The sequence below is a fragment of the Micropterus dolomieu genome, linkage group LG05 (assembly GCF_021292245.1).
Source record: "Micropterus dolomieu isolate WLL.071019.BEF.003 ecotype Adirondacks linkage group LG05, ASM2129224v1, whole genome shotgun sequence".
NCBI lineage: Eukaryota > Metazoa > Chordata > Actinopteri > Centrarchiformes > Centrarchidae > Micropterus > Micropterus dolomieu.
Genome location: NC_060154.1, coordinates 411773 through 438282, shown reverse-complemented (window position 1 = coordinate 438282; position 26510 = coordinate 411773). Strand labels below are relative to the sequence as shown.

The 26510-nt window shown below is 41.5% G+C and overlaps 1 protein-coding gene across 1 annotated transcript; it reads right to left on the bottom strand.

The window, feature by feature from the left end:
* Positions 1-3119: 3119 nt before the first annotated feature.
* LOC123971230 lies at positions 3120-25410 on the bottom strand. The gene is made up of 8 exons (XM_046049941.1): positions 25324-25410; positions 18398-18555; positions 16113-16235; positions 15453-15477; positions 14938-14982; positions 10506-10770; positions 4825-4993; positions 3120-3392 (listed from the first exon to the last, which is right to left on the bottom strand). Exons 1-8 carry the CDS (start codon positions 25349-25351, stop codon positions 3120-3122), a joined length of 1086 nt encoding a protein of 361 aa, XP_045905897.1. The 5' UTR covers positions 25352-25410.
* Between the last annotated feature and the right edge of the window lie 1100 nt (positions 25411-26510).

Sequence of the window (26510 nt, the reverse complement as noted above, 5' to 3'; positions counted from 1 at the left end):
TCTTAAATATCATACTTGCCTTTACCATCAAAAACTGACACAACAGGGCTTCCCTCAATACGTCGAACTATGACGTCAAAGGGATCCCTGGTGCGTCACAAACTGACGATTATGGCTCTTGACCAAGCGTCCATATGTGACGACTTGGGAGTGAGACCGGGTTGTCAAATTTCACTCTGGCCTCTTCTTTAAGTTTGTATTTGACTTAATACCTTATTCCAATTAAAATGACTGAAACAAATGTGACACAAAAAAGCAATTTATTATTTTGGCCGGTAAAAAATATTTTGGCTGGTGGATATATATATATATTTTTTTTCATTTACTGGTCCCATTGGCAGGTGAGCCAAAACATTTATTTCCACCCCTGAACCCAATCCACTACCTCCACAATAGGACTTTCTGGCTATTTAGAATACACAACCTGTCTTTCTCATGTGCTATTGTTGTACAGCCACTAGAGGTCGCTGCCAAAATAAACGTGAATGTGTCGTATTTTTGTGCTGCACACACTACCTATGGTTGTATTTCTTGTGAGGACAGTCTCTGGCCTTTTTTAGAGAAGTGGGAACACAAACTCCTCCTTACTCTTTGAGGTGCTTTGGTGTTCTTTCACATCGCCTGAGTTTCCAGCAGAAAACCACAGAGAGCGCAATCATGAGGGTGACGACGAGGAAGACGGCCAGGCACCATTTCCAAGTATCTATCAGACACAGAAACACAGAGGAGTGAGAGACGAAGAGGAGCTTTGATACCCAAACAGGAAATATTAGAAGCTGCTACTCAACCGTATGATTGATTTGTTGCGTTTATTATTATAAAGACTCATCAAGCGACACGCATTGTAAACTATGCTACACATCCTTATTGCAATACAAATAAACATTTGATAAATACTGTTAATTAGTGATCTTATGAGGTGCTGGTAGGTGTGAGCGAGGTTTCCCTCTGCTTCCAGCCTTTTATGCTAAGCTAACCTGTCTCGCGTGTCACAGCATTTGTATTTGTGGTTGTCCAGACAGAAAACGGTGTATTTTAGAGAGTCATGTTGCCAACAGACGTTCCTCTCGCTGATACCATACATACAGACCTTTTAAAGACTCTCACCATTTCTAAGAAGTCCGGGACACTCTGCAATAAAACAGACGTCAGACGTTAGCAGTCACATTACAGTTTCAGACCAGTAGGCTAATCAGTGCTTTCCAATGAACACGCTAGATAGCCTTAACATGATGATAGCTGTTGTTGGCTAATGGTGCTGCTGTTTTAAATAAAAATAAAAAACAGGAGTATACTTTGATTGCTAAGGTGAGGTAGCTGAAGAGGGTTGTTTGGTGTATTTGCTTGCTCAGGCAGCATGCTGGTTCGCTTAACGTCGCTTGCTAACTAGCAACAGGAGTGTATGCTAAAGTAAGATGGCTGAGGATGATCGTTTAGTAACTGCTCCACCCACCACGCAACAACTAAACTTTAGTCGTTGCGTGGTGGGTGGAGCAGCATGCTGCCACTGATAGCAACATGCTAGTTAGCATTACAAGATGTTAGTTGGTTGTTATCAGATAGCATGCTGGTAGCTAGTGGTGTTGTGGACAAGAATAGGCCTATAACTTGCTACAGGGGGCTGTGTTGAGTGTGTGTGTGGTGCAGGTAAAGTGGGGGTGGTCCTTCTTGGTGTCGTGGGCCAAACTCAACCAAACACCTTAAAGGGTCCCCATCTGATGACTCTGTAGACTAAGGTGACCAGATTTCATAAATGAAAACCGGGGACATTTTTGGTTTGGTGCTCAGTATGTCATTAAAAAATGTTATGTTATATATGAAATAAAAACGGGACAATTTCGATTTTATAATCTGTCAAACATAACTCTTCTGAAAGAAATCAAGTAATTTTGAGGCAGAAACTAGCTTTCAGTCAATAAGTAGAGGCTGCAGTCACTTTCTGGTAAGTAGAATACGGCATTATATGTGTTGTTTTGGCCATTTAAAGGTATTTTAAGAGGTAAAACGTACTGGATTGGTTGGTACACAGCAGGTTAAATAATGTAGAGTAATGAGGATAATTGCAAAAGGAGATCATGTTAATTATAGGCTACATTCAGTTTTCTAAATGTAAACAAGGATATTGGACACATTCCATCAGCAACAACAGGCTTCGATTATTGCCTATAATCACGTAAATGTCAGGCCTGGTTACGCTATAAAGTGTGATTATTCCATTTGCAACACAAAGTGATGTTTATTTGCACGTTATGTCTGTTTGCGCCAGATAAAAGCAGCTGTACGGTAAAGAAACTGGGTGATAACGTTACATGCTGCACACGCTCCCGCGGACGGGCATCAGTTTCTGGCCAAGTAAAATCTGACTTCATGTCTGTTAACACCTTAATACAGTCTATGATTAACACACAGTTAAAAACAGGGGGACAGGCCACCAAAACCGAGAACTGTCCCCGGAAAACGGGGACGTCTGGTCACCCTACTGTAGACTGACAGCAATTTATACTTCTGCATTGAGTTTTAGCAGGTAGCCATGCTGTTGTGACAAACTTGGGCGTTGGTGTCTTCGTCGCTTTGCAGTGGCATCGGCAAAACGTTAGTTGGCGACTGCGGGGTTTCTATGTTTCACTGTGGTGAGTTTCTTCTTTTTTGTTGGTGTAGGCAGCTACAAACAATGGCGACAGAAAGTGAGCGGATCATGTTGGAGATGATGGACGTTGAACAGCAGTTACTTCCAGTGAAATTACTAAAACGCAGAAATGAGAGCGTCGGAGGAGATGGGATGTACGACCCTTGAACCGGTTGAGGCAGAAGAAGGATAAGCCGGGAATGCGTAGGAGGAAATGCGACGCTACCAAGCCGTCCAATTACAATTTGTGGGGAGGTTCTCATCAGGCTACACTACACATAGCGAGGATTCGACATAGAAGAATGGCCTTTACACGCACACCCGTTTTCTCGATTACTTTCTGAAGAAGGGTGGTGATGGCGCCTGCTTTTGGTGTGAGACCCGGGTTCAGTCCCCCACTGTGACCCACCCACCATTGTGTCCCTGAGCAAGACACTTAACCCCTCGTTGCTCCAGAGGCGTGCTTGTACCAAGAGTAAATGAACCTGATCCTTCAGCTCTTACCGCTCTGTATAAGGTCTATCGGACTAACGTTTCCCTCCATCACCAGCTTCACATCCTCCAGCAGGTCGGCGCAAACGGCGTGGACGAACTGGTCGAAACACACCACACAGGTGGAGGGTGGCGGAGGGGAGGTGGAGGAGCAGAGTGGAGGTGTGGCCCCATCGCTTCTAAAATAAAGGTCACCTGTATCATCACTGGCATCGTACAACCGCACTACGTTTCTGATGTTCGGGTCAGAGGAACGAAGGCATCTGAAAGGCATCTAGAGAGAGAGAGAGGGGGAACATGAACAAAACTCCTGACCTTCAGGTAGATCAGTGAGGGAAGATGAGCTCAGAAGCTTTACAGCCAATGAAGGCCTGCTGGGCAGAAGGAGACACAGTGGAAATGAATGATCTCTGATAAAAATTAATTCTTTCGATTGACTTCCCCTCAGCTGAAATCTGGCTGTAGCAAATAAATTGGAGCAGAAACCTGATAAACCTAAATTAGCATATTTGTACACTTCAAATAGTCTTTAAAGCTACACGCAGACAAACATACAGTCGACATAAATAAATGTAAAAATAATCAGTGACCCCCAGTGGGAGGGTGGGGCTGGGCTCTTCCTGAAGTCCACGACCATCTCCGCTGTCTTCAGAGCAGTGAGCTCCACCTGCACCAGGTCACCAGATGGTTGATCTCCCACCTGTAGGCGGACCTGCCAACCTCAGCTGTCTGAGGTTAGCTGTGAACCAGTTTGTCATTGTTATAACTCACCCTGGTGCGTGTTGGTACACATGTTTCCCCAAACAATTTAAGGCAGTTTACCATACAGGGGGGGGGGATGGCTGGATCAGGCATGTTTTCATCATCACCATCATCATCACCAGCAACAATTAGGCTTCACACAACAGCTGCTTGTTTCAATGAGAGAAAAGGAACAGGAGGAGAGGGTCGCAAAGCTCCCAAATAAGGTTGTTTTGGATTACTGAGGACAAATATTTCGCTCAATGCAGGCTCGTCGGATGCCTTTTCAAATAGGTGAGTAAATTCCTAAAGTGCTTTTTCAGTGGATGTGGTGCAGCTGCTGTTTTACAGGCTGTTGTGATTTCGGGGTCAGCTCGCCGCTGAGTGGGCCAAATACAAAAGTCTAGGTGACACAGACTCTAAAATCCATCACACGACGGTGCGTTACTTTCTGCTGCAGCAGCGTGTGTTGGGGAGAGAGACGCACACAAAGAACTGAGATGAGATGCCCGGTAGTTTGCACCCTGCATAGTAGGCAGCTCTAACTTGTTTTTTTTCCACTGCCTAAGTACCAAATCATGCATCAGGGTTTTTTTTCCAAGACACTTTGACTTCATTGTTCCTTCGCCACCCAAAGCCCTCCTTCTTGCAAGCAAAGCCTGATATGAAACCAACTTTTGATATAGATGCTTGAGCGTTTCTCTGTTTAAAAACCACACAGTCTGGCTACATGTCTACAGGACTTCCTGGCGATGAATTAGCAGAAAACCTTCCCCGAGAGTGATCGAGTCCAACTTCTAGCCTATGCTTCTTCTCCTTTTCCTCGGGAGTTAATTCCTTTGCAGAGAACCAGTCTGTCTGTCCACTGATTGAGTAATAAAGCAGACACTCTCTTTTATATCATTAAAACGTGGAGATTTAACAGGAAACAATGTGGAAGGAGAGATGAAGGCTGCAGAACTCACCTCGGAGAGCGGCGCGTCCGGTGATGCTTTAAGAGCGAGTGGAGGAAGGAGGAAGGAGGAAGGAGGAAGGAGAGCATTCGCCTCCAACGCTTTAACCACTTTTCCTTTGTGCCAACTGTGCCAACTGTGCCAGGTAGGGGAGGGCGGGTCTGTTGTCACACTTTTCACGCTGTCAAATACCGAGCACCGTACATCACAATGTCATAACGAATGAAAGAATGAAATCTTTGTCAGGCGTTTTGTATTCGTTACATCTTCATAAATGATCTCATTATGGAGCTGTAGACTGTTGAATAGAGAGCTCTTTACTTTGAACTGTAAAATCAAACGTCCTCTGGAGTGCAAATAGATCTATGGTAACTTGCTTAAATGTATAACGTCCTTACTAAACAGATGTGGTGTTTAAACACTCATTTTGCATTTTTGTATGAGGTACATCTGTGTCTGACTAATCAGACATGTTTACAGTCACAGTTCTGGCACACATAAATTGCCTGTCCTGAGGTGTGAGCATCGCAGGACCGTTTGTTGCATTTCACACACTTAAACCACGTCTCCTTTGGAATACTGTATGAAAATGGCTCCACATGGATGAGGCCAAAAGAGATGTCAGCAGCTCACGTCAAAATCCTCAGCTGTACTTCTGATTGATCTTCAGCCTGACTGCCTTTAACATTATGTCAGGTGGTGTACTGTCATTCTGTCTTCTGTTGATAATTTTCTTCTAATTACAAATTAATTACAAGCTTATTTGTCTGTTACCCTTGTTGCCTAACTAAATTAATAACCGTATGATGTGGGGGGTGTGTGTGTGTGTGTGTGTGTATCTACTATCATGAATTCAGTCTTGTCCAGGCGTACGGCTGCTGCTCTAAACTACAGTGTATAATAATCTATTTACAGAATCATTTAATACTAGTGTCAGAGGTAATTACACAATTTGACAGTGTTTTTGAGCATTTTCTATATGTTTATTTGTACTGAGGCAAGTAATCACGTGTGACAACTTGCCCCAAACTGACATGTGTGTTAATGTTGGCTAAATCTCAAGACATAGCACTTCAGCTGAAGTATCAAAAGACACGTTATTGTCTCCTCTACTTTGTGCAAAGTTATCATTTTGAACATTCACACCTAATAAGGTTGGAATACATAAAATGCAAATGTTTTACTTTTGAAGCAAAAAAAGTAATAAAATTGTGCTCACCTCCAGATTAGAGTGATCGTGACCACATGTGAACAGGAAGTTGAACATAGAAAAAGAAATCACACAAAGTGGCTATTTGATTTTTCTCATAAGCAGCGTGACAACCCACAACCCCACTCTCACCTACGTCCCTGGTGCACAACTGTGCAAGACAAGTCTACACACAAATGCCACATGAGTAATGAGCCAGAGGTGGAAAGTAACTTGGTCTGTATGAGCCATTTGTTAACTGGTGCATGATATTATTTCAACACTGTTAGAGAAAGTCACAAGTGGCACGGTTTCTCACCTGCCCACATATCAGAAAACGCGCTAGAATTGAGGAATCATCCGCTGTTCTATTAGTACAACTATTTTCCACAGCAGTAAACGATAAACTTCAACTGCAGAAATGACTGGAACATGTCGCGTGTAAAACTTCACTCAGAAAGAGACTGATTGATTAGTTAATTGTCCTTCTTGTAAAGCAAAATATGTCAAATGTGTGTGTGCTGGTTTCAGCTTCTCAAATGTCCGGATTTGATGCTTTTCTCTCTTAGATGTAATAGGAAACTGTAAATCTTTGCATTTTGGACTGTTGGGTCAGATAAAACAGCCTTGATGTCAGTGTTGTGTTGTCAAAAGGCTTAATGGTGCTGAATTAATGCAGCTTCAGTTAACAAACTCTGGTTCCACATGATTCACAACTTACTGTGGGAAGTACAAAACCACCACAAACCATTATGAAATTAATATGTTGTAGAAAATGAAAAGGTTGTTCCCACGTTGGTGTATCAGACCACATTTCTCCGTTTGCACTGCCTACTTTCTTCCACCTGATATAGTGGCACTACATCACGTTCACCCCCGGCTCCCGTGTGTCCTGGTGGCTCGTTAACTCAGTGTGAATGTGCTTGAGCGGGTGGAAGACTAGAAAGGTGCTTTAAGTACATAGTAGTGTATACTAACCGATGCACTACAGCAACATTTATTAATCTCAAACACTATCACAGCCATTTTAAAACATTTTATTTAGCACTGCGGCAGAAATAAAGCCATTTAGATAAACTGCAAGCAATATCATGCCCCAGTCATTCATTCTGATGTGTACAGAGCCAACAAAAATAAATGTTTATATCCTACTCTGAAAAAAGCGATATATTAATCTTCATTAAACTAAGCTCTAGTCAGTTAAAATAAGAATTAAACATTTACATTTAAACAGAGGAAACGTTTCCTCTGGACAACATGAGCATAGACTGCAAACTTTAAAACAACCCGACCAGCGGTTCCCAGTTTTTAAAGCTGCATTAATCAATATCCTGAGAAGGGATCAAAAGGAGCCACTTGTGGTGATGAAACCAGAGCTTTTAGCTTCTTTTAGCTCCTACTTTTGGTTTTGCTGCACATTTACGGTTTTGCTCAGTGTTATGGCAACTACTCAATTGATTAATTGTCCTTTTTTTTTTTTTTTATAAAGCAAAATATGCCAAATGTGTATGTGCTGGTTTCAGCTTCTCAAATGTCCAGATTTGATGCTTTTCTCTATTATATGTGAAACTGTAAATCTTTGAGTTTTGGACTGTTGGTCGGATAAAACAGTGTTGTGTTGTCAAAAGGCTTAATGGTGCTGGATTAATGCAGCTTTAGTTAAACTCTGGTTCCACATGATTCACAACTTTTTCAACATATTTAAAGCACGATTGACTTTTACACTGGTTTCCTGTCAAAGATACCAACACCAAAAAGAAACTCAGATAAAATGAGGATCAGATATAAAAGGGAAGTCCCCCCAACAAAACCACAATAAATCAAGAATATATAATGACATCAAAGAGGAAATAAAATTTAAAAAAGGATGGCTTTGGACCCTCTACTGAAATCATGTAAAACTTGAAACCAATTTAAGATTTTATTGATCCCACACTGGGAATGTTCACCCAAATCCAGGAGCGGGTTGCACCAACTAGTCTTTAGAAAGCCCGGCCCTATAGCTGCAAAGTCTGTACAATTATATTTAAATTGGTAGCACCAACCAAACAGAAGCAGAAAGCTTCCGGCTGTACAGCCGGCACAGGAGCATGGTGACTGCCAAGCAGTCCGACATGATAACAAACGAGTAGAAGAACTCGCCTTGGAGAGAAATAACTGATATAAACTGAGCTATGCAGGAAAACATGCGCATTCATATGAGTCTTAATATCACACATTAAACTTTCTGCATTGTACAGAGAGTTATCAGGTAATATGACCTTATTTATTATTATAAATAAATCTCCCGACTTCCACAGTGGAAGATCAATATCATTATCAGCAGTCACTGTCTGAAAACGCATCTTCCAGTCAGAAGACCTGAATGAAAAAGATCTTCACTTAATTTTTATTTTTCCCATTTCTGTCGACCATGGATCATTGTTTTGGTCACTGGAATATTTATCCTACATTTTTGTAGGTTCCATGACCTCTGACCTTCTTTATCCTCCACTATAATCGAAGACTGGCGACACTCGGGACTTAGGATTCAAAGCCTGTTTAATTGTTGCAGTCATTGGAGCTGAAAGCCCTGATACACCAAGCCAACCACTGGCTACTGGGGACTGTCGGGCCGCGGTCCCCCGTTTACAGCTAACCACCGCGGCTGGGGGTGGGGTCGGGGTTCGATAGTATTTCATCTAATCTGATTCCCAGATTAGCTTTTAACATTTGCAAGAAAATAATCTTAAACTTAACAGATACATGATCCCGACCTTAATATTATTGTGAGATTTTACTGAAAACGGCCGTATAGGTCGATTATGCAGCAGCTTATTATGACCCATATTTACGTACCGGAGACCGATGTTCCCGTGTGGAAGAAAGTCAAAATTGACCCAAACCACCATCTTTTTCTAAACCTAACCAAGTAGCCCGTTTATATTCCCAAGTCGTCACACATGGACGCATAGTTGAGATCCCTTTATAGCGTGAAATTTAAATGCTAAAAGCCTCAGTAAAGTCTGAGTAAGGAGGTGGTTGTGGTGGACATGTGGGCCTTACTGGGTCTTATGTGTTTTTGGACACTTGACAATCAACCTATACTGTCGTTAAAGGTAGGAGGACATGGGGAAGTTAAAAAAAGGTGTAAAAAGGCCAATAATCCCCCCAAGTCAGAGTGCCGATTTATACTTCTGCGTCGAATCTACGCTGTAGGTACGCCGTACCCTACGCAACTGTAACTACACGTCACGGCGACGCAGACCACCAAGAATTGCATTTCCTCCTCCATCTGCCTCAACCGGTTCAAGGGTCGTACACACCGTCTCCTCGAACGACTTCTCTCGTTTCTGATTTGCAGTAATTTAACTTAAATTATCTGCTGTTACTTTGCATCTTTTTCTTTCTGTTTCAGCCGTCGGTCGCCACGGCACTATGTGAAAATAAATCACTATTTGTACTCATCCAGATGTCTGACAGCAGAAACAGAAAAATGGGGAGAAAATTATTGTGAATTTGAAGATTTAGCCGTGTTTTTATTGTCCAGGTGTTTCACTGTGGACAGATGTCTTCACTGAAATGACCTGCTAAGGCTGAGTAGACGCAGCCATAGCAGGTCTTTTCAGGAGGAGTGTTTGAGTCGTCCAATTCTTTGAGGACAGCTTGGTGTGTCGGGGCACTAAATCTGAGAAACGAGACCAGCACCTTTGTAACCAGACTACATCTCGCTGCGTCCATGCTAACATGAGAAGCAAAGACTGGCAGTGTACTTTAAATGACAAGCACAGCGCCAGAGAGGAGCACGGGATTGAAAATGAGGGGGAGGGGAAGTCCGTGAGCGCTTGCGAAAGTCTTTTGAGTTTTTCTCAATGAACTTCACTCGTGACTTCTCCCACAAACCTCAAAGATAAAAATAAATCTTTGAGCGGATATGGCAAGATTGTTTCACAAAAAACCTGAAACAAGTTAACAGACTAACATAAGCAACTTTTTTAGTTTACAAAACTGTCCCATAACGTCTGTGTGCACAGTCACACCAGCATTTATAACAATATTTCAGAGCTAAATCTGTAATTTAGCTGGAATTGAGGCTGAAGGGAAGTAAAACTGTTTCAGTGCCGTTTGACATTCAGACAGTTTGCTTATTTGCAAACTGCTATGACAATCTTGACCTTTTGAGAGAACGGATAGCCAACGGTAGCTTGTCACATCATTCAGTTTCACATTCCCTGCTCTAACACAGCTCCACAAAAGAGAAGCAGTTAACTGTTTAGTCAATTTACGTAGTAAATGAAAAAATAATATGTAAAAAAATTCAATACTTTTATAAAACTGCTGTAAATTCACATAGAAAATCTAAAGCACCGGGAAAAATGGAAAATTACCTGAGCAAACTTATATAATATATATATATATATTTCTATTTTATCTTAATTAGTCTTTATTTTACGCTAAGTTAGGAAAGTGTTATAAAATATAATATTATTTATTATTATTATCATTGGACAGTTCTTATTATCACACTAAGGTCACAAGCTCCACTTTAATCTGCTCATTTGCAGGAGTGCATGAAGCTGTCGTGGCTGCAGATTTTCTTCTAATGCATTTGAAGAGTTTGCAGAGGTACGGAACCACGAAGACACTGGCAATAAGAATAACAAGGACAGCAAGGACAGCAAGAACAATGGTTAGCCACTGTTCTGGACACCAACTCCCAAAGAAGCAGGCCAATGTGGAGTTCACTGAGGTGGAGTTCCCAGAGGTGGAGTTCACTGAGGTGGAGTTCACTGAAAGGAGACAAAGATGAGAGGAAATGGGTCATGTTTTTATTTCAAAAACATGATTGTTTTATCTAATATAGTGACAATGTTGGTCTGTCACCCCATCATTTTGGCCTAGATGGAAATATCTCAACAACTACTGGATGCATTGTTTCCATATGCAAAATGGAAAATACTCATATAAAAAAAAATATTCCATCATTTCTTGGTTCATTTTGGGACATTATGATGATAAAACTTTTTTTGACCTTCCCACCCCAAAATATTTATTCGTTGTTCATAAGACTACGCTCAGACAGCAATATAAAGTCATAAGTCTTTTTTAAAAATGGCAAATCATTAGGCAAAAAGGAAACAACTTAGATTTGACGCAGGCATAGGTTTGTATCATGTAGTGTGTCGTGTTATACTGTTATTCATGTACTGACATTTCACTCCCTGTGAAACTTCACAAAACACTTTGGGTGTTCCTGTGTGAGGTACCCTACTGTCCAAGCGGACATCCTGGTTAGGGATAGGGTTGGGTATCATTTTACTTTTATCTACTTATTGATTTCCGTTCTTGTTGAATCTTGGTTCTGGTTCCAGCCCTTTCACCACAGATCTTGTCAGCGTTCTGTGACCTATATCCACTTTCTCCTTGCTCCTCTTCCCCTTCATGGCTAAAGTGAAAGCAGTCTACTGTGTACTGGGGGGGGCTCTCTGGGGACGCTAAGAAAAATATATTGGAATCATCTGTAGACATCATTCATTTCCCTTCAGTATAAATGGTGAATATCAGCTCACCTGAGTGTGAGACGTTGCTTTGTTGACGTACTGCATAACGAATGACTGTCGGGAGCATCACTGAAACATGCAGAAAGTTAGGAACTGATAAGCAGAATCCAAACGCACGTTTCTTATCGAATCCACGGTTCTTGGAAATGGTTCATACCCAACTCTAGTTAGGGATGAGTCATCTTCATGCTCCCTTTTTAGACATTTTTATTGACGGATACCAGTAAGTTTCCAATGCCAATGAAAATACAACAAGAATAACTGCAGCTTGATGTTTGACCCATATTCTGTGTCTTGTCTGCTGTATATACAATTTGAATGACAATCAGAGCTCCTGAAAGAACTTTTGAAGTTATTTTTTAACTTTTTCTCCAGTCCACTCCGCCTCACTGTTCCTGCTGTCAGATGGGATTTACCTAACAAACGAATCCTGCTCTTTAGTTACAAAGAACAATCTTATGCCCATGTCAAATTTAATAAATAAATACAAGTATATTTAGAGCTCATATTGTGAACTACTGCGTTTGATAATATCTGATAACATCCAAACACATGGTCAGTAAAAAAACTCCTTGAAAAGCACAACGTTGCCCTGAGGCAACAAAAAGAAAATCAGAATTTCTGAACATGCAAAAAAAAAAAAAAAAGCTTCTCTACACCTTCATACACACAAACATATTTTAAAATTAAAGTTCATGTCATTTTAAATAAGATTTCTTAACCACATAATCTTGACTTCTTCTCACACCACCTGCTCCTGTGACAAAGTGTCAGAGAAGGAAGTTCCGCCTTCAAATGATGCTTCATAGTGACTCCCACACCTTATTGGACTGATCTTTGATAGTTTTTGGACCATTCTAATTGGTTGAAATCATTTAAAGAAACAAGTGCTGGATATGGGGCTTAAGAAAACTTTCCATTGCCTGAGGGCAACGCTGTGCTGTAGAGTGTTATCTATGCGGGTCCGCTGCATTCCTGCATTCCTAAATTGGCCCATATAATCATTTCAAAGAGACTAAAGCAAATATAACGGGAAGTAGAAAAGGCCAGATCAGCAGGCAAGCAAGAAAGCAGTGAATTAACTAATTCTGTTCTTATTTAGCATTTTGTTTGTAATGTAACTAACTCATGTTTTAATCTGAAGTGTCAGGAATGACTCATGAGTGTGACATTCTGGCATCCTGCGTTTTTCTCAGAAATCATGATCAGATAAACAGAAACACAGATGCTGAACAACCACAAAGGGAGGGGTTAGAGAAGTTTACCAGAAATTAACTGGGGTGGAGAGGGGGCTTCTGATTTTCTGTGATTGTTTTTATGAATTGACACGTTCTGCAAAGTCATTTGTGGTATGAAACAATACTCATCTTTAAACTATTTCAGAATTTCACTCTTTCAAAAGGAGAAGTCAACACGCTCGACTATAAAAAGATGCTGGAAACTTAACTTAGAATCGTGTGAGTTGTTATGCAAAGTATCTCTAGTTTGTGTATCTGCTTTTCTCAGCTCCTTTGCGAAGCTGCTGGAAGGTTGCGAGATTCCTCAGCCTGAAACTCACACCAGTACACAGCTTTATTATTGTTTTTACTTTTCTCTACTGGAGTTTTTTGAGTCTGTGCTGAATCTACGAGCTTCCAACACTGACGTGACTTTACCATCCCAGTCTCCAAGAAAGGACGATTATATACAACTACATCACATTAGCAAATATGTTTAGAAGGAAACTGACCAAATTTTGTTTTACATATGTGCTTAACATCATGAGGAAATGTTCATTAGGGGTCAAAGCCCGAGAAGGGCATAGGAACCCGCGAATGTAAGGCATCGCAGTTTCCAGGACCAGCAGGGCCTATTGGAATCGTTACGGTTTTTATTATTTTTATTCTTCCGACGCTAAAAATGATACTGCGGCCTAGACGTGACACTCATAGGGTAGGTACAGGCCCCTCATGCCTCGTGCAGACTACACGACTTTCAGAGTCGGCCGATCCTGTGACGGGAGTCTTGAAGTCGTTGTGGCGTGACTGACCTGTGACAGGAGGGTGACACACTACAGGAGCTGACAGCGGCTGAGTCGCCCGATGTTATTATAAAGAGAGTAATTATGAAGAATACAGGTGAAAGGATGGATCAGCACACGCATGTAGCAGGGATCGTCTGAGCTACAGAGAGCTCGACGTGCGGCTGTCGAGTTGGATGTGGATGTATTTGGCGTGCTAGATATCTGGCTGCCGTTGGCGATGTGTCGGGGAGCCATTTTGATGCGTCCTTGTGTAGTTCACACAGAACGACTGCCGAACCGCCGACCGGCCGCTGATTTACCCCCGATCACAGCCTGAGAGTCGGCGAGTGAACTAGGGAGCACACTTCAACCTCAAGGGGGCGCTTTAAGCAAGGTGAACGCATTTGGGCTTGGAACTCGCGCATACCCAAAAACCTTATATCCACGCGTTTGGGCCACACCCATTTCGGTCTATAATTTTATAATTTATTTTTGGCAAAATGGCGAAACTGAAATACCTATTTTAATTAACTCCTCCGAAGCCACACGGCTCATCTATGGACGAAGCTGATAAAAGTTTAAGGAAATTTTGATCTGCGAAAAAATGTGCGAATAGTAAGCTAACATTTTTTACACCCAACACAAAAAGTGGAAGTGATGTCATAACCTACGGTAGTGATGTCCGATCTACAGCAAACTTGCGGACCTTATGTGGCGTGCCGTCCCAAAGGGCTGTATGAAATTTTGTGTCATTCAGCCTCAAGGTGGCGCTGTTAATTCATATCAAATAAGACTCCCATAGACATACATTCATTTTATATCTCCATAACCACAAGACCATTTAATATGAAACTCTGCTCATTTATTCACCACGGGCCCCCGACGCCATGTAAAACATTTCATTCAATTCGGGACAATAAGTGGCGCCATTATTGCATTGTATGAACACAAAAGGTTCAGTCTCGTTCATCTCTCTGCGAGCCCGCGGCCTCTGCTCCCTCTTCATCCTCGGGGCGCCCAGGACAACTTGCCCGGCCTCCGCGGGGCAAGGGGCGCGGCTGGCGTCAGGAGGCTTGGACCCCGCTTACAACTGCTTGCAGTTCTAGTTAATGTTTGTGATGCGTTGCCCAAAAACATGTTTTAGTTTCCCCCCCAAACTGTCCTGTTTAGAAATGCTGAACTGTTTTACAGTGACATTTAGAAACTGGCAGTACTTGGGTGCAGTTAGGGAAATATTATGTCCCTGTTGTTCAATACTTCACAGGAGGCGTCCTGCGGTTGACCTGTGGTTCTTTCAAGCTGCAGCCAGCAGTTCATAAAGTGGTTTAAGCTTTAAGCAACAGTCGGAAACCACAAGCGTTAGTACATTTGTTGAAGGAAAAGTGGTAACTCACAGGTGGTTGGATGAACGCCACTGTCCAAAAGACGGCTGCAGTTCACTAGAAAACAGAAACAGATCAGTGTGAGAAGGGATAATCATTTTACAATCATTATTCACACAAGTTTGTACCCAAATTTTGCACAAATGTTTACCAAAGTCCAACTAGACACAGATTTATTATAAGAACTATCAGCAGAAAAAGTTTGGGAACAGGTTTAACCTTAAATATGTTTTTAATGTAAAATCTTAATGTTTTGGGTACCATTATCATTTCATTCATTTAATTTTCTTCTTTGGAAAATGCCGTCTGCTGAAACACTAAAAAAAAAAAGGTTGTAACTGATCATCACACATGCATTTCAGACTTTTTAAAGAACAGAAAACAAGAACACATTTTAGCTCTAGTGACTCTATATTACTGTGTATTACGAGTAGTACGAGTCTTTTACAGTGTGCCGCGTGGGCCGTTAACTGAAAACGCACATTAATGGTGTATTTTGCAACTTGAGGTTTTCATGCATCACTCACCTCTGCAATGGGCTTCCTTAAAGACCTAAAAGGAAGTGATCCACGGAGATAAAGAACAACGAGAGGTTAGTGTAGATTACATTAGAAATTGGTGCTAAAATTAGAGCGTTTGCTCTAATTTGGTTCAATGACAGATAAATATTGGATAAAAATCCCTTTTGTTGGATTACAAATTTTTTTTAAAAGATGTGCTTTAAAGACCCAGATGTTCAGAACCAGGAAGTGCAGTCTGAGTTCTCAGAGTGAACATGTCTGGGCATGTTTCAGGTCTGAGTGGCTGGGAGGATTAATGAGGTCAGATGAACGTGCAACAAGAGTATCTGGGCTGCTAAAGATAAAGGTTATGCACTGAGCATATTTACCATGTTGTGTGTATTCATTTCAGTGCCATAGCTCTAGCTCTCTATTGATCAATAAAGAAGAATAAATAAAATTAAATAAAGGGTCATCAAGCATTTCTCTCTGTGCTGCTCGGACAGAAATGGCTGCACATTGTTTTCCAGATGCTTTAAAAAAAAAAGCCGATTTGGTGACATTTCCCCAAATAAGCTTTACAGGTTAGTGTGTTAGCTGCCTGCAGCTGGATTATTAGAGTTTGACTAAATGGTATATGTATTTTCTGATGCTGGCACTGAGGCTGGATCAGAAGCAGTTCTTTACCCCTTCACAGTTCTCCCTGTAGTGCAGGTAGCCGTGGCACTCTTTGAGGAAGACGGACTGTTTGGTCACATTCTGCACAAGCTGTTGATCAAATGTAAACGCCTCACTGACGATCACAGTCTTCTGAAAAATAAACACAGACCCATTAAGAGGTCAGATTTTATTCAGTTCTGTCAAAATGGGAATTTAACAGATTTATTTCTAAACCTGAGAAAACAACCACTCTTGACAGTGCAAAAAAAAAGACACAAACAGGGTTCAGGTGGGGTTTTTCCAGCGATCAGCAGCAGCTCATTTCTTCAGATTGATTCAAACAATAAGAAGTAGAAAAGCAAATGGAGTTATAGGGAGTTCCCTGATCACTGAGAGACGATGGCGCAACACAAACTTCCCAGACCTTTACAGATAGTGTTGCATCACACCATCCCAAACAGCTCAGCCCAAATACCCAAATAGTCACTTTGCAAGCCTTAAACCTGCGTCCTCTCCAGCAGCCAGCAGGGGGCGACTCCAGCGGCTGCAGAAAGAAGTGTGATTGTATAGAAGTCTCTGAGAAAATGTTTCTACTTGTCAGCTGATTTATTCCCTCAGTAAACACTTTCCTGACGAGTTTCTGGTCTCAGTCGCTAGTTTCAAGTCTTCTTCAGCACAACGTGATGTTCATTTAGTAAATTATGGTCCCATTTAGAGGAACATAGACCAGGAAGCAGGGGAGGCTTTAGGGCGGGGCTACAAGCTGATTGACAAGTCTCTACTGTGGCGGCCTGTCAATCAGGATAGAGGTGACTCGTATCTGCTGCTCTGTCTAAAAAGGTATTCATTTTTTGTTTCAAGCCCGTTTATCGCCTGCCAAAATTAGCATCTTGATTAAAATCACGTGAATTACAGCTGTACCTTCCTTACAAGCTATCTAGCGCCACCTTCTTTTCCAAATATGGTCACATCCGGGGCCTGGTTGCAAAAAATTAACATGACGGTGGCCAAATTCCCAAACTTGAGTTGGCGTCACAGCGTCTACGTCCACACCGCCTGTTAGCTAGTTAGCTGTGCATAGCTAATGACATTCCCATAAGCCTCGTCTAGACTTTGTGTTTGCTGCTAAATAAGCAAATGTTGACATGCTAGCGTGCTAAACTAAAGATGTGTTAGCACTTTGTTCAAAGCACCACTCTGCCTAAATACAGGGGATTACCCTCCGTACACTTAACCACAAAATACATGTTTATTAATGTTCTGGGGGACTAAAGCTCCTTTCCAGACTTTTAACAGTTTACTGCTGCACTGAGGGAGAGAAGAAGAAGATTCATGATAAAAGGAACTAGAGTGTAATCTATAGTTTTCTTTACAGTCACAATTTAAAGTCTCAGTAACTGTGAACTGAAACTATCACTCATACTCACTCACATGTGCTCATATTGTGATTTATTGACGATATACGTCTGTGAGGATTGAGTCATCCAAGAAAGTTTCAAGTTAAGGGTAACTTTAACTAACTGGATATTGTTGAAGAAGTGATGGTGTCCTTCAGAGCCCTGATGTTTAACATCATTCAGTCTAACTGGGATTACATGAAGAGAGAGAAGCAACTGAGGCTGCCTAAATCCACAGAAGGACTGAGGGGAGTTCCTTTAAAAACTCCCCTCAGCAACTCCCAAGAAGGATTTATGCTGTTTTGAAGGCTGATTTTAGATCTTCTCATTTTGCATTTTGTTAATTGATAAATGTAACTCATGAGTAAACATGTAATTTTTGAAAGACTATCCAGCATTTTTTCCCGCACCAACCTTTTGCACAGTCGTGTATTTATTTATTTATATCACCAGAGATTCCTCAGTCCACGTCTTATTTTGGCTTGTCATGTTTAATTAGCGTTAAACAGTCAATACGACCTGTAGGCCAACGACGTGACGCCTCTAGCCTGAACACATCCTGTGTGTAGACACTAACTAACCCGAAAGGGCCGGTGTGCTGTTTTTGGTCGGGCCCCTCACCTGAGACCAATCTGGCTTGGTTGAACCTGCAGGGAGCTGAAACTCCCTCCGGCACAGCTCTCAGGGTCTGTGGGACACACAAGCCTCTCCACCACGACAAGGTACCAGCACAAGGAGAAGAAGGAAAAACACTACATGTTCTAGTTCGACAAATTCTATGACGTGCTCGGTGACTTTGACCAATAGGAGCACAGAAAAATAATCTGTCATGCCTCTCAGTTGATGATCGCCTAAAACACCCTGTAGTCTGTTCTCAGCATTAGATCTTATTAACGATGAGTGTGAAGGACTTACGTTCACTGTTTCCCAGTTCGGCCTACAGCTGGGTGAACTGGGCATTCGGGAAAGTTCGTAGTTGATTAACCCGTTGGGTTGTTTTGCAACGTCGCAGGTTAGAGCTGGTGGAGACTCGTGTCTTTCACCTGCAGCAGAAGCAATCAGTAGTACAGAAGCTGAAAATGAAGAAGGGGGGAAAAAAAACACGATTAACTCAAACTGACCAAAACCAAACTGTGACCAGAAACAACATTTTTATTTGTAATGCAGCTTAAGACTGATCTAAAAATCAGTGTACCACGCACCCATAATGTGTTAAAAACAGTATAATGTTTATGGAGTCTGGATTGAGCCATCAGAGTAATTTAAGTTTTTCTTGTTATTAATTTCTCAGAAACTGCTGGGTGGATTGTGACCTTCATGTTCCCCTCAGGATGAACTATAACAACCTTCGCGCCTTCATCAGGTACACCAGTAATATTTTGGAAAGGGGGGCGCAGAGTTGATTTTGGGGGGCGTTAGTTAGTTGGAAATTCTAAGGCGAGTTTACACCAATTTAAACTTTAAACTACTTACAAAAAAACTGTGGTCTGCAACATTAAAACCTGCCAGTTTAGTCCACTGCGCCTGGACGAGAAGGTGTATTTTATATTTGTTTTTTTTTCTCTGTCCGCTTACTTGTGGTGCAGCTCCGAGAGTCTCACTACATTCTATTATATTCTATTTATATATTTGAATTGTCACCTGCCACCTGAATTTTGTGTTTCCTTTATATAGTAAGATTTAGTCCATAAATTGATGCAGAAAAGGCAGAAAATTTCACCAGACTGCAAGAAATTACGTGTTTGATGCTCAAAATCTAAGGCTTCTGGGAGTAACATTCACTTATTAGTTAAATATAATCACTTTTCACGTGGATTTTTTGTTACCTGGGAAAGTAATTAATGTCGTTTGTGATTCAATTATGTGTTTTTTTCCCCCCATGTTTTAAATAATAGTAACAACAATAAAAAAAATTATTATTATAATATTCAGAGCAAATAGCCAACATCAGTAGGGAGTAAATTTCCTTTCTCTGAGGCCAACGGTGATACGTATAACATTTAAGCAGCAGGAAAAAAAAGACATTGACATTTATAATGTAATCAAAAACAGACGTCTTGTTTTACTTGTCTCTGCAGGTCAGGGGTCAAGCCCACAGGGCTTTGACATGAAGTCAAAGGGATAAGGGCTCTCAGGAGACGAGGAATGGAAGAGACGGATAAGATGGAATCTTGCAAATCTGACCTCACTAAACTGGGAAGAGAAGTGAATTGAGGTCTGGCAGTCAATTCTTTATATCTGCTCACACCCAGCTTATCATAGCTCATATAAAGGTTCAGTTTCATAGAGATTAAGAGCTTTTCATGATCACCAAACAGATCTCTGCACATACAGTGTGAATGAACGTATAATCAGAGCTGGGTTTGTGTAGAAGCCCAACTGCGGCGGAGATAAAAGTGTGAATCAGTGCAGTGATGAGCTTTGGTTTCTCAAAGATAAACTCTGACTGCGGTTTAGTTCTAACAGAGTTCACATCAGTTCATCGCAGAGCCGCCTCGCTCCTGACTCAGAATAAACAGACTTTTTAAAAGCAGTCAAACGTAGATCTAAACTTTGTATTGTTGTAAGAAAATGTTGTGTTTGAGTGGATCCGTGAAAAACCTTTTATAGATTTAGCAACTGTGCCGGCTCAGAGCTCTTTCCCTGTGGCCGCCACAACACAGCCTTGAGGCAGAGTGAGTCGCCTAAAGAGGGCTGCGGGAGTGAAGTCCATTGTTGTAAAGCAGGTTATTAAGACAACTCGGATCCAAAAATAAATGACTTAATATGTCAGATACGTGAAGACTTGGGAAGGAGCTGCTTATTAACTTTTCTCTCATGCTGAGCTAATGGCTATTTTCATCTGCACGTCAGCAGAAAGGAATGCAGTGAATAAAAAAAATGCACAGGAGTAAAGAAAAGAGCAGCCGGGGTTTTGTTGCACCCCCCCCCCCCCTCCCCCCGCCTTTTTACCTGCCACGCCCTGGGAAATTACTTTCTTTGACAAACGACCTTTTTTCACACGCTCGAGGCAAAAGGTGAACAAAACAGTTTATTAAAGACACGTCTGGTGATACACTGAAGTAATTTAGGTTGACCCTCATACATCGTCCTGCTGTGACCCTTCTTGTGATTCCCCAACTTTCACCTTAGAGCTGAGCCTGATTGTCTCTGCTTCCTTTTCACAGACTACAGTGTCGACCTGCCGTTGGTCCTGGTCACAAGGAAAGTCCCAAACCCAACTGCCACTGCTCTGTCTTTTCTGAGAATATCTAACGGTGCCCCTTCCAGGAATCTCAGATTGAAGTTAAACCTGATGATGTTTTTACCTTCATACGTCTTTCAGCACATACTTCTTCATGTGACTCATGTGAGTCATTTGACATGCATGACACACTTTAGTTGTGCGTGTTAATGAGAAGATAAAGAGGAAGAACCATAAATGGAGATTGGGGGGGGAGGAATGGTGAGGTGGGGTGACCGGTTTCCCAGGAGCACCAAGACAAGGAGAAATGTTTTTCTGATTTCAGTTCCTTTTCTGGATTATTGTGTTTGTTTTGTTTTTTTGTTTTTTTCCTTTTTGGGATACTTAAGTTAGATACATTTTTCATTTCTGTAAAGATTTTTTTTTTTTATTCATGCAATTTACGGCAGCTTTCATTTTGACTGACACACGACTTCCGAGCACCTGTGCCAGAGAACTGGTTTGAAGCTAGTTACCCACAAAACGACCACAAAAAAAGACTCTTTCAGTCAGGTGGTTGTTGCTCCTCATGCTTTGTGGGGTCTACACATGAGATCTGTTGTCAGGACAGCAGAATAACACCATGCTGATCCCTTTTTGATTGTCAAACAGACTTAAAGACTTTTTAAAGACCTGTAGGCTCAGATAAAGTTGTTTGTCTTGCACTTCCGTGATGATTTATCCACGTGTGGCGGTGTGTTTACTCAGCTTATTTGTATTTCCTCACTAACAATTACTGTACATGTTGAGAATCAGAGTGCGGAGTAACATGACCACATCAGTTTCATCATGTTATACACACACATTCACTCACACCAAACCTCTGTGAAATCCGATCTCGATTCAGTCATTATGTAACACTGAGGGCTGTGAGGGCTGCTACTGAAATACTGCACACACGACGAGCTAACTATAAATATCCACATCTACTGTTTCTTAAAACTGACATTGATCCTGCTGGCAAGAAAATGGAGCCTGAATAAACAGACATGCTATTCAGAAATGTATGAGGAAGTATGTCACCACGGGGTCGGTGCGCTACGCCATGAGCAGCAACTGAAGCCCTGTTTGTTTATCTGACACATAATCAGACTCAGTAGCTGAATGTGCTGAAAGCAGCTCCTCTTTGCATTGTGTCCGTTTACAGACCACTTTCACCGGATTACTGTGATACAGAAGAAAACTTAAAAACATGAAGATTCTCAGGCAGGTTCTGCAAGTTCTAACGAGTGACTTGTTTTTATGAATGATGACCTCAGAAAGTGTGAGTCACAGTGAATCTAAAAATATGTGTATCACGTCTGTGTGTTCAGATTAGATGCGTGCTCCCTCTCTGAGTCTCTGAGACTCACAGGAGAAAGGAAGCCATTACCTGTTTATGTGCTGAAGGAACAGCTGTACATCTAATAAAATGTCTGCTGTGGAGCTGAAATATGATGAATATACAGTCTGACTGTGGCATAAAGAGGAAATCAAGTAAAAGCAAATCAATACTCTTTATTTTTAAAAGCAAGCATGAGCTACAAGTTGAGCTCTGTTTGTTTAGCCTATATCTGCTGACATATAATCAGATTGTCACCATTAACAGTAGCTGAATTAGCTGTTAGCAGCTCCTGTTTGTTCCCATGTACAGACAACTTTCACCGGATTACTGTGATACAGAAGAAAACTTAAAAACATGAAGATTCTCAGGCAGGTTTGGGGAGGAAATCCCCAAACCCCAGAACCTTACAGCAGGGCAGTGAACACACTCGCACTGCAGTGTGTGTGTGTGTGTTAGGACTGTGGCATGTGTGAGCTCACACACACAGACAATACAAGACATTCCCATGCTTCACTTCCTGCGTGTTTCAGGGTAATTTTTTTCTTCATTTCAGTCCGATCTTATAAACATGGTGTGATGATATGTAATCTTATGGAGTTGGGTGGGTGTTACCTGATATGATATCAAGTAAAAGCAAATCAATACTCTTTATTTTTAAAAGCAAGCATGAGCTACAAGTTGAGCTCTGCTTGTTTAGCCTATATCTGCTGACATATAATCAGATTGTCACCATTAACAGTAGCTGAATTAGCTGTTAGCAGCTCCTGTTTGTTCCCATGTACAGACAACTTTCACCGGATTACTGTGATACAGAAGAAAACTTAAAAACATGAAGATTCTCAGGCAGGTTTGGGGAGGAAATCCCCAAACCCCAGAACCTTACAGCAGGGCAGTGAACACACTCGCACTGCAGTGTGTGTGTGTGTGTTAGGACTGTGGCATGTGTGAGCTCACACACACAGACAATACAAGACATTCCCATGCTTCACTTCCTGCGTGTTTCAGGGTAATTTTTTTCTTCATTTCAGTCCGATCTTATAAACATGGTGTGATGATATGTAATCTTATGGAGTTGGGTGGGTGTTACCTGATATGATATCAAGTAAAAGCAAATCAATACTCTTTATTTTTAAAAGCAAGCATGAGCTACAAGTTGAGCTCTGCTTGTTTAGCCTATATCTGCTGACATATAATCAGATTGTCACCATTAACAGTAGCTGAATTAGCTGTTAGCAGCTCCTGTTTGTTCCCATGTACAGACAACTTTCACTGGATTACTGTGATACTGATTCTGATTCTTATTTGTAGATGTAATGATGACCTCAGAAAGTGGAAGTCGCACTGAATCTAAATGAGCTATGGCTGGATGCAAGCCAAATCAAACGCCATGCGTGCTCCCTCTGAACTATATAATGTTCTTTCAGTCTCTGTTTCTCTTAAGCCACACCCTTTACTTATTGGCTCAGTATTAAGTGGCACATTGCTACTGTAGAATATGAATATTTTGTACCCTGACATCTCACAGAATGGAAATCCCCAAACATCGGCCCCTTAAGATGAAAAATAAAGGAAATGGTTTTGTATTTGCTATTGTCTGTGTGTGAGTTCTCACACACAGACAATCACAACATGTGAGTGTCTGTGTGCTAGCTGATCTGATATCAAGTAATAACAGAGCCATAATCCCTGTAATTGCCTTGTTTGCACCTTTTCTTTCATTCATTCACTTGGTGGGTTGTGATAAGCTGAGTGCATGAGCAGTGTGTGGTTTTAAATCATGACCTGTCACTATGACAAATGGGCGGCTGAGGTGTAAATTTGGATAAGAATCACCCGCAGCCATGTTCCTTTCTTTAGACACGATGGTCCTAGAAAGCTGCCGAACCTTTTAAAAGACACTGTGGTAATTTCACTAGACTCATGTGATCCACTTCCACAAACACAGCAAGTACACACCGAATAATCTCCCAGACAACTTAGACACACGTCTGCATGAAGCTGGATTAAAGAACATGTAGCTTTAACATGAGTGTTTGTGTGTTTCCTTTCTGCAGAATCATCAGTACCTGCCTCCTGCTCGGCAAATGAATTTCTCAGAGGAAGACTTCAAGGTAACTCGCACACAAATCACTAAAAACTAACACGATTCACTTTCGCAATGTACTGTTAATTTTAAGCATGTCCTCATTATGAACCACACAACATAAAGACAAAACACACAGCAGCACCCCTTTTCTGGGAATCAATCTTTCCACAAATGTGATATGACGACTTTTTTTTTTTTACCTCCCTACCTGTTTCAACACACATACAGGGTTTACATGTAATAGCCTATAAACACAGCACTACATCATGCCACTAAACTGGAATATTTCGTCTCATAATAAAAGGTGTATGGATTCTGTAAAGGACTCAGCATTGGTAACTGAAGGCATGTGCTTGTGCGCAGAGAGCTCCATGTTTTGAGGGATGGAAAGCCCCGCCGGCAGCAGGACCGTGTGTGTGTGTGGGATTATTGTTTTACATTCTGTTTTCTTTATCGTAGCCTAACTTTATTGAACTGCACCAATAATTTCCTTTTTTTATTTATATATAATAAAGTAGAACATATGTTCATTCGTGTGAAGACTTCACATCTATCGGTCGTGTGACTTTACGCACGCATCTCGCATCAGCTTTGATTTTTTTTTTAGCGACACTCGACGTCCCTAAAGTCTAAATAAGCAGTAAAACACAGTAAGAATAAGCCTAATCCGTCCTAAAAACACCTTAACCTCACCGAGGGGCTGGGGGGAAAAACGCGCACAGACCCAGTGATGCTGAGGAATGAGCCACAGGTGCACTGAAACACCGACAGTGAAGAATAAACATGTTAACAGGTCGCTGGGAGGCAGAAAGGGGTGCTGGGATTTATAGGCTATATCCTCCTCTCACCCTGTTCATGCCACCTCTGGTGCCGATCAAGCGGAAAGTCCCCCATCGATACCGGCTGGATCCGGTCCTCTCAGGGCACAAAACCACACGGACCATCCTTTACAACGCGCGCACCAACCGGCCGCTGATCTATAAACCTTTTTATTAAGAGCTTCTCTGTTCGCCTGTTTCTGCAACTCCGAATGCGGGAAAGTCCCGCATCCATTCATAATTTCACACCCTCAGCTCAGCCGAGAGGACTCGCTCTGTAAATGATTGACGTTTCTCTCTGTGCTGCAGCTGGCGGCTGTTTTTGGTTTGACAACGGATTTAGAAACCTTAAAAAATAAAAATAATAATCACACGCTGTCAGAAACTTACCGATGCAGCAAATCCCCGTCGGGCCCATGATGATGTCGGCTTGTGTGGAGGCAACAGGCTGAAGAGCGAGATGAAGGAGTCTCTCTGATAACGCGCTGTTGATCAGGACAGGATTGGATCTGTGTGTCTAATGAGCCGCTATTTCCGCATGTCAGAATTTAAAAGCCTCTGCCTTCTCCTCTCCGTCATACTTCTTTCTAGGTTGCACGCTTTGTCTGCTTGTAATTAACAAGGCCAATAGGAAACAGAAAGCGAAAAGGGTGGAAGGAGAAGTTTATTTGCAAAGCACACTTCCACAACAAGGCAGTTCACAGCGCTTTACATGAACCATAAAAGCAACACATCTGGCAATATAAAGACATTTAAATACAATTAAAAAGAGTAAGCCTAAGAACATTGATATTGTTTATTTTAGGCTATTTAATGCTATTTAATTTAGTGCTCTTGTGTAAATATTTAATGGTATTGTGTATGTACTGTGTGTATAGCCAATGTGTGTTGTGCTGCATATTCTGTATAATCATGGCAGGGAAAGCCAGAGCTCCAGCTTCTTATTGTATTTTATCCACATTACAGTAAAGTGGAACCTTAGACGTTATCAAAGCCTCCAACCTGATTTACAAGAACTGACATTTTCAGCAGAATTGCAGTTTTTTATAGAGTTTGCCGGGTGGCTAAATATAGTTCAATAGTTCAGTGTAGCCTAATTATATGAAATAACAACAAGTTCTTCTTTGAAAAACATGTGATGGGACATTCCCTCCTCTTGAACCTGATGACATTTGCATAACAGCTGGAGCAGTGAGTCAGTGGGCTCCAGCTGATCTGAGGGGTCTTTTGTTTTTCCCTGAGTTCACTGAAAATGTGATGAAAGTCCATCCGAATTTTATTCAGATTAGAGACATTTTTAAAATGTCTCGAATTTTATTCAAATTGGAGACATTTTATAAATGTCAGTGCAACAACAGCTGGGTTTGGTGACTGCAGCCAAAAACAAATATACAATCCAAATGAAACCAGAACTGACGATTTTATTCAAGCACGCAAAAGGACCTAAATAAATAAATGGTTATAATAATAAATGTTTGTTAGCTGCTGAGTCGTAGTTTGGATTACTGAGGGGTCAAACTGCTGCGGGGCCCCTCACCTACAACCTGCTGTACTATGACCCTGAAACCAACCGGAGC

What these genes read in the sequence shown, in the direction of transcription:
- LOC123971230 (XM_046049941.1), bottom strand. Translation starts at nt 25,351, where the DNA reads ATGGGCCCGACGGGGATTTGCTGCATCG. An exon ending in TAAGGAAGCCCATTGCAGAG is followed by an intron (nt 14,983 to 15,452) that starts GTGAGTGATGCA and finishes TCTGTTTTCTAG; the next exon opens with TGAACTGCAGCCGTCTTTTG. An exon ending in TGGCGTTCATCCAACCACCT is followed by an intron (nt 10,771 to 14,937) that starts GTGAGTTACCAC and finishes GTCTCCTTTCAG; the next exon opens with TGAACTCCACCTCAGTGAAC.